At 36.5% G+C, this 8,768-nt stretch overlaps 1 protein-coding gene across 2 annotated transcripts in view; it reads left to right on the top strand.

Moving 5' to 3' along the window:
- The window catches only part of LOC107456604 (cell adhesion molecule Dscam1), a 37,788-nt gene that overhangs the window by 19,949 nt on the left and 9,071 nt on the right, over window positions 1–8,768 (top strand). For both annotated transcript variants that reach the window (XM_016074513.3, XM_043053309.2), the window contains exons 3-9: window positions 2,052–2,171; window positions 3,671–3,847; window positions 4,591–4,735; window positions 6,621–6,769; window positions 7,902–8,033; window positions 8,128–8,304; window positions 8,478–8,548. In XM_016074513.3, the coding sequence (XP_015929999.2) occupies window positions 2,052–2,171; window positions 3,671–3,847; window positions 4,591–4,735; window positions 6,621–6,769; window positions 7,902–8,033; window positions 8,128–8,304; window positions 8,478–8,548 (971 nt within the window). The remainder of the gene's footprint in view (window positions 1–2,051; window positions 2,172–3,670; window positions 3,848–4,590; window positions 4,736–6,620; window positions 6,770–7,901; window positions 8,034–8,127; window positions 8,305–8,477; window positions 8,549–8,768) is intronic.

Raw genomic sequence — 8,768 nt, 5'->3', positions numbered from 1 at the left:
AAAAAACAACGCGAAAAACGAGTTAAGTGACCAAAAGAACACATTAAATGGTCAGAAAATCAACGGAAGCAAGTAATCTGGAGCGATGAGAGTAAAATATAGCTCTTTGGTAGTGATGGTAGAAAATACGTGAGACGTAGAGTAGGTGAAGCACTTCATCCTGATTGCATTGAAGCAACTACAAAAAACCCAACAAAGATTTGGGCATGTATGTCTGCAGATGGTGTGGGCCGAATTCAAGTGATTGATGGCATCCTGAATGCCAACAATACATCAAAACTGTCCTGAAACCAAAATTGATACCGTCCATCAGGGATCTCTTCCCCAACAACGCACCATTTATTTTTCAGCAGGATTCAGCTCCATTATACACAGCAAAAGTATGCAAAGCATTGGCTTCAAAATAAAGGCATAGATATATTACCATGGCCAGGAAACAGCCCTGACCTATATCCAATTAAAAATTTACGGCGACGTTTGAAAATTCTTGTACGAAAAAAATGTCGATCCAAAAAAAGACAACTTATTGAAGCCATAATTGATTCTTGGCACCATGTGATTACGAAAGATAAACTCCAAACGCTCGTTCACTCGATGAAAAAACGCTGTGAAGCTGCCTTAAAAAATAAGGGTTATCCTACTAAGTATTGATTACTTAAATACCACTTTAAAAAAATGCGAATCTGAGATGGATCTTACTATTAGCTGCATAACTTTTTTTGTAATACAGATATTGTAATACTGTATTTATTATTAAATTCAACATTGAATTACCTTCAATTTGATATAAAAACGTTTGCATTTAAGTGAAAATTAATATATTCTACAAGCACACACTTGAAATTAATACGAAAGTTCTCTTGTGAACCAAAAAAATATAAAAAATCTTTAAAGTGTCTGCCAAATGACCCCCTCAAATGCAGCATTTAATATTAATTAAACAGCAACAGAGAACAATGCCTAAAAATGAAATAGACAACTGCATACTTGTCAAAACGAATTTTTCCCACCCTCCTCATATCAAATTTGCATCACTATTGATTTTAGCGACGTCTGCGTTCATAATCTAGGGTGACAGGGACAAATTTAAAAAAAATTTCAAGATGCCTGATCTATGTATCTTAGCATATGTATGTATTTTTAGAAATTTAGTCACCTATCCAATGACTTGAAATTAATACCAAAGTTCTCTTGTGAACCAAAAAAATATAAAAAAACCATTAAAGTGTCCACCAAATGACTCCCTCAAATGCAGTATTTAATATTTTTTAGAAAATAAAGGAGAACAATGCCTATAACTGAAATAGATTATATATATATAACTATCTATAATTATAGATTTTATATTAAAATTACCGTCAGGACAGTCATTATAAGTCAATAATAAAAGAATATAAAAATACTTTAAATTATTATTATGCAAATACATTAAATATGACTGCTGGTAAAAATAAAAAAAGAATTCTAAAAAAATTATCAAACAGCAGCGGCCGCCATACCGACGCGACGCATGCGCACCTTTTACTATTACTCTTGAACTTTGTTGAAAAGTGCGATAACGTCCAAATAAAATGCGCACGCCATGAAACCCAAAACACGACGCATTTTGCCAATGGGTAAAATGAGAAATTTAACTGCTTGTTTAGCTGGTCATCGTGCTGCTCGCGTGAATGTCTTCGTACTAATGCAGGACCTTATTTCTGACAGATCATTAAAGTTTTCAAAAAGAATATTTCTTCCATTTTTATCAACAGATTCAACGAAGTAGCGATAAACAGTCCATCAGCTTTTATATGGACCTATCACTGTAATATTTTTCAAGTTTGCTAATAGAGTGCCATCATATATATTTCCTTATTAGCAAAACTAATATAAGTGTATTTTGTTTTCGAAACCTTTTTATTTTACAACTTCGCGCCCTTTTTATTTCTTGTCAAGCACGATAAAAGGAAGACCATACTTCTAAAAGAGTTAAAGATTGGTTGAATATTATATGATTGTAATAACAGTTCTTTTTTTTGTTGCTTGACTGCATGAAATGTGTTTTTCAGTTCCCCCAAATTGGGTGAGGCCCCCCATGGATGTTTCCGTTCTGGCTGGCAGCAAGATCACCCTCTTCTGTGAAGCAAAAGCATCTCCAAAACCGACTATCACATGGAGGAAGAATACAGGTACGTGTTTTCTTTCAATTAGCATTTCAAGAAGTCAATTGGTACTTTTAAATGCGAGAAGAGAGCAAACCTAGTTTGTTAGTTAACCTGACAGTAAACCATACAGAAATTGTTCAAAGCATCGAAATAACCCAGATAGCAAAATAAGGTTTATTTTAACCCAGTGAAAAGCTTTTAATGTAAACCTAAAAAAGTTTGTCATGCGGTTTATGTGTGAACCTTCTAATCTTAAAGCGAGATCTGTGACACTATTCTACACACATTACCCTAATCTAAAACCTTGGAAAACTTAATTCATTTAATGAACTCAAATTTTCATCCGATGATCCTCTTCATCGGCTAATTTATTTACATTTGTGAACGTCATCACATAGAACTGAAACGTCATAAAAAGCAAAGGATCTGATTGGTTCAAGTGAGAGTTGCTCTTTATTATAGGCGATTTTTCTATTAATAGTAGCTGGTATTTCGGGCAACTGTGACTTCTATAACCGAGTCAAAATTCTTGATGGTTCCATCAAAACATTTTGATGGTTTATGTAGGATACAGTGCGATTCATGATGGTCCGGTATCATTTGATGGTCACCGTCATCCAACATTTTCCAACGGTTTTTGATATGCCAACAAACTTCCATCATTCCATGAATGGAAGATGATGCTTTAATACTATGATGGTGAACCATCAAGATAAGTTTGATTCTCATTGACCTACAATTCATGATGATCCGAGATGGTCCATGATCGTTCAAACTATACATTTCCACGATGGTTTTATAATGATTCTTGCTGGCTCTCAGGAATATACCATCAAAACAATTTGTTTTTTCTTATGTTGGACCATCATAAATCAGTCCGAATTCTTACATTGGGGAGATGGTAGCTCATGATCGTTACAACATTTGATTTCTAAGAAACTATTACAGAAATTTCTGATGGTTTAAAGTGAGCAAACTAACAAAACAAGTTGCTATCATGGTGGACCATCATACATCAGTCCGAATTCTTATATTGGGATGATGGTTTCTAATGTTGATTACAATCAAAAATAGAATGGTTCATGACGGAGTTATTACCAAAAGTATGTAGGTCCATCAATAGAAAACCATCAAAAGTTTTAACAAGGGTTTCACATGAGAATTTTCAGCCAATTTTTGTTGGATACGATTGGGTTGACTTGCCGGTTTCGTTGCCAATAATTTTTATCGCGTGATAACTCAAGATTTTAAATTTTAAATTACCGATGGAATTCGAGATATGTTAGAAAAAGGGGGGAGGTTTTCGTGATAGGTTACTTTCGATAAGGCAGATGATTTGTGAAATAGCTTCCGAATATTTTCATGCGACGGGGTTTAAAAAAATGGTCTAGATGCTTGGGCATGCGTATTCTAAAATTCATTTCCTCTCAGAATTCACGTCCGTATCACAAGTTTTCTAATCTTCTACTGAAAACACTACTTTACAAAATAAATGCAAACACATTTCTTTCTTTTTTTTCCAGATTTTTCAGCCATGAATTTCGATGTGATTCATTCGAATGGTCACGTGAGAATCTCAGACGATGGCCATAGTCTGAAAATACCGGAAGCTAAAAAAGCAGACGAAGGTTTTTACGAGTGCCATGTGTCCAATGGCATCGGAGATCAGCTAAGGAAATCTATTAGGGTGGAAGTACAAGGTACGTGACTACTTATTTTTTTATTATTCTATCCCTTTTTAGAATAAATCTCTTCATTAAACATCAAACGAAGAATGAAGTTTTCAACCATTTTTCTCCCTTTAATAACTTTCTAATGTGCGTAATTATTACTTGAATTTTTACTAACCCAGCAAGCAAAATAAAATTTATTTTTTCTTAACAAAAACCTTTTTATGTAAACCTAAAAAGGTTTGTTAAACCTTCTTACCTTAAAACGAGATCTGTGACTATCTTCTCTATTCTACGCACATTACCCTAACCCAAAACCTTAAAAAGGAACCTTCAATATAAAAATCTTCAATCCAAGTTGTATTAGGGTTTTGAAGAGCTTAAAAATCCTTGATTAAAGCTAATCTCAAGGTAATAATATTCTTAAATCTAGGTCATTATAAGGTTTCTTTTTCGCACCGTCTTGTATGCTCAGATAAAATCCACCTTGTCATGAAATTTTAATGGACAATGCAATTGAATCCTATCGCTAGTGTGAGGTCAGCTGAAAAGTCATTATGGACCTGAGTCACTATACTTTTTAAAAAAGCTTCAAAAAATAATTTTTAATCCTTTCAGGATGAAAGGTTTGAAACTGCAATATTTTTGCCTTATAGAAAAAAGGTTTTGAGTACAAGCATTTTTGTGACAATAAAAATAAAATTCCGACACGGTTGCCGTAAGATAACATGTTTTCTGGAATATTAATTCACAAGAAAATCTTTTCTTTTCAGTTCCCCCCAGAGTAGACGCTGGTCCAAGCTCTTTGGTAGTAGAAAAGAACAAGGATGTCACTATTCAGTGCAATATGACAGGGGACATTCCACTTAACATTCAGTGGGAGAAGAATGGAAAGCCTCTGGAGTCTAGAAAACCCAAGTGAGAACTTACTTTTTTCTTTAGATGACTGTTCACATCTCAGTACATATCGAAGTGATACACTATGTGGTCAAAAGTATCCGGACACCCTGGTTGTTGTGGTGGTGGAAGAATAATGGTGCGGGGGGGTGTTTCTCGTGGTTTGGCCTGGGTCCGTTACTTCCAGTGGTTGGAAACATGAACTGTGAGATGTGCATGTGGACAATGCTGCACCCTCAACTCTAAGGCAATATTTCGGTCCATTTATCTTCCATTCACTCATCGAGGCTTGCACAGACGTAGTTTGACTAAATGGGTGAACAGAAAGGCCTTCTCAGGTTTTATATCCCATAGAACACCTTTGGGACAAATGTATAATACGAAGTTAGCCAAATCCTCACTGCAAGCACAGCTGTGATGGAAGTCCTATAAAGAAACTGGTGTAAAGGTCTTCGTGTGCAGGCTGTCATCGATGCAAAAGGGGGACCAACATAATATTAATATGTATCTCAGGACGCTCTAAGTCATACCACTGGATGTACGGATACTTTTGGCATAATAGTGTAATTCTTCAAAAATCTCATCGCCAAGTTTAAAATCCGATTGTTATTACATTCTTAATGAAATGACAACTTTTATCTAAACGAAATGCGTGTTACGAAATAAAATAATAATATGGGGAAATGGTTCGTAATAAGTAAACCGTTTTTTATGCGCAGGACACAACAGTTATGGTGTTCATTATAACTATACCTATCGTGCATGTATCTAGCTTACTTTCAGAATTTTCTTATAAACACTTTTTTTAAATTTCATAATTACGACAAATAAAAATGAGTATAATTTTGTATAAGTCGTTAAACAGCCGACCAAAGCCTTTGAGTTTACGACTACTAATACTACACTCCTTAGCCTTGTCCTTTTGTACCCAATCCAGAAGACAAGGGAACTCCTGGATCATGTATTGTGAGAAATGTTTCCTTCGTGGAGGGAATTTTTAAAATAACTTGCCCACATTTGCTTTTCATGGAGAGGTAAACCACGAAAACCTCCCACAATTAGCTTAACGGAAAGGGGATTCTAACCCATGATCCGTCTACCACTGAGGATATTTTTACGTCAGCACTGTGGTGGGTGCAAACCGGATGCGGAATTCGTGTACACCAGCCGTCGCTGGGATTCGAGCCCGGTTCAGCTCATTGGAAGGCTCTATCCCCTTAGCCATCACGGCTCAGATTATCTGTTTGGAAAATAGGCATCATACGGCAAAAACTTAAGTAGGAAAATGACACACTTTACTACTAAATAGCATAATCCATTCATGCTTAACCATTTAGGCACGTTTACAGTGTATGCTAGCCGTGTAAAATAAAAAATTACCTTTGACTATTAAAACTCAAAATTGAAAAAAAAAATACTATTAAATGAGAATGTTATTTGGTGGTATACCGTCCCGCAATGGATTGATCGCAAATACGCGGTTCCCAGTTGAACGCCAAAGTCAAGCATCACTTTCTGCGGTCAGTAGACGGATGGGTGACCACTTTGATCAGCCTGCGCAGGGACCGAGGGTATGCGGTATCGGTCCTCGTTAAACTGTTCCACCGTAAAGTGCTCGACTTCACGTGCAGATCGTCAGGCTACCGAACGAGGGGAGCCATCCCCTCTGCAGAGGATCGCAATTGCGATGGCATGTCTTCGGATCATAAACAGGGATGCTTCTCACACCGTCGCCAATAGCCCATTTTGCAGTGCGACATAAATAAAGTACCTACCTGTAGGAGATTGAATTTCGTACTGATTAAAAGCACTGGTCATTGTCAAACCTGTGGTCAATTTATTTTGGTTTTTGTTTAAACGATTAACGATTTTGATGAATTGTATTGATGCGTGGAATTACTTCTAGGGTTCAGATTCAAGAGTTTCCGACTGAGAAGGGTATGACGACATCTCTGGTCCTTCTACACGTGGACAGAGGAAGTAGCGGCCTTTATGTCTGCAAGGCAAAAAACAGTTACGGAGAAAGCTACAGAATCATCAACGTCGATGTCGTCGGTAAGTAGAACACTTTTTCTTTTAATGGTGGACACTTGGGCCTATTTTCTGTTGGTGAAAACTACGGGCATATTAATTGCAGCCAAACACATTTATTTCACAAAACTTAATTGGAATAAAAGCCACGTCAGAAGCAGTTTACACTTAGTTTATTATTTAATTTTATTGTATTAAAATTGAGAACACAGAAAAATTGATTCCGTTACTTCTTTTCTAATTGCTCTCAATAAATAATGTTTGATACATATTGAGCTCAATTTAGCAAATATTTTTTATGCTTTCTTTATAAGGCTGAGCATAGAAGGAAGAATTTAAAAAAACTGAACTCAGTGGCATAACAGACCACGGAGAGCCAAGGCCTACTGTTCACCCCAGTTTTTGTGACCTTCGGCTCTAGAGTGCAGGAGAAGATATTCCGAAGGTGAGCAAAACGTGGAACCCCAATGTTTAGTCCCAAAGTATGCTTTTTACTTATTTTATAGACGCACTGAAGGCTGAGTCAACCTTGCACAGTCCAAGAATAGAACCCCGAACCTGTGGCACGCGAGCACAAAGCGTTACCCACTCAGAAGGATAAACTCGTATACTTGAAATTCTGCTCTAACCTGAATTTCAATCTCATTCGCTTACTCGAAACTTTATACCTCATAATCTTACCTTCCTGGGGTTTTATTTTTTTTTTTTCATAACCGTCGTTGAACAGCCGACCCAATTTTTTGAGTTCACGACTACTGATGTTCAACTCCATATTTTTGAACTCAATCTGGAAGACAAGGGAACTCCAGGATCAAGTATTGGGTGAAATTTACCTTCGTGGAGGAATTTTTGATGAAACTAACCCGAATTTGCATCACATGGAGAGGAAAACAACGATATCCTCCCACGGTTAGCATGACAGTAAGGGGATTCTATCTCATGATCAGTCTACGACTGAGGATATTTCACGTCAGCACTGTAGCGGTGCGAGCATGGGGAGGAGTTGTATCGACCCGCCATAGCAGAGATTCGAACCCGGCTCACTTCATTGAAAGGCGAAAGCTCTATCCCCTGAGTCACCACTGCTCAACATTTCCAGGGTTAACATAAATATAGGTATTGTAATAATGAAGTATATGATAAGCTTCCTTTTTAGAAATTCCTGGATCGCCGAAGGACGTGGGTGTGACTCAGATGTGGAGTCGAAGTATGCAGCTGACATGGTCTGCCCCTTACCACGGAAACCGTCCAATAACTGCTTACACAATACAGTTCTGGAAGACAGAAGGTTGGTCATTTCACTTCATTTGTTCTTTTAATGCTTTCCATTTCATGTTATTGGAGGATTTAATAATTTATTCGATACTCTGTCCATAATTCAGGTAAGTCTGAGCCACCTCCCGACAAACCGAATGAAGTGAGAATAGCGTCGATGCAGACAGTGGCTGTCATATCGAGTCTCCTGCCCAACAGCATATACAGTTTTCTTGTTATAGCTGAAAATGAAGTAGGCATGGGTCCACCCTCAAATCCTGTCACTGCAACCACCAGGGAAGAAGGTAAGTTAAATTTTCTTTCTAATAATTCTGAATAAAATATATTTCATTTTATAAACGTCTCATTTTTCGAGTTTACGACTATAATGTCAAATTTCGTAGCCTCATCTGTTAAATATTATGCGTTTAAGCTCGCCATATTTTTTTCTTCAAATAAATGTAATTTTTATTTTCAGAACCTGACTGGGCACCTTTAGAAGTGGTTGTTATGGATAAACATGCAACATCCGCTAAACTGAGATGGAAAGTAAGCATTTTTTCATTTCAAATGTCTCGTATTTAAACACACATAGACGAATATACACTTTTGATAATCTTTCTTTAATGCATTTTAATTTATTGACCCAATAAATTAATATAGCTAAAGTAGATTCCCAAATTACTTGATTCAATCGCATAAAAACATGAGAATTGGAAATGTGGAAAAGGTGATTGCTATATATATATATATATATATATATATATAT

The sequence above is a fragment of the Parasteatoda tepidariorum genome, chromosome 3 (genome assembly GCF_043381705.1).
Source record: "Parasteatoda tepidariorum isolate YZ-2023 chromosome 3, CAS_Ptep_4.0, whole genome shotgun sequence".
NCBI lineage: Eukaryota > Metazoa > Arthropoda > Arachnida > Araneae > Theridiidae > Parasteatoda > Parasteatoda tepidariorum.
Note: the sequence above shows the minus strand (reverse complement) of the source record. Positions and strands in the feature narration are given on the sequence as shown.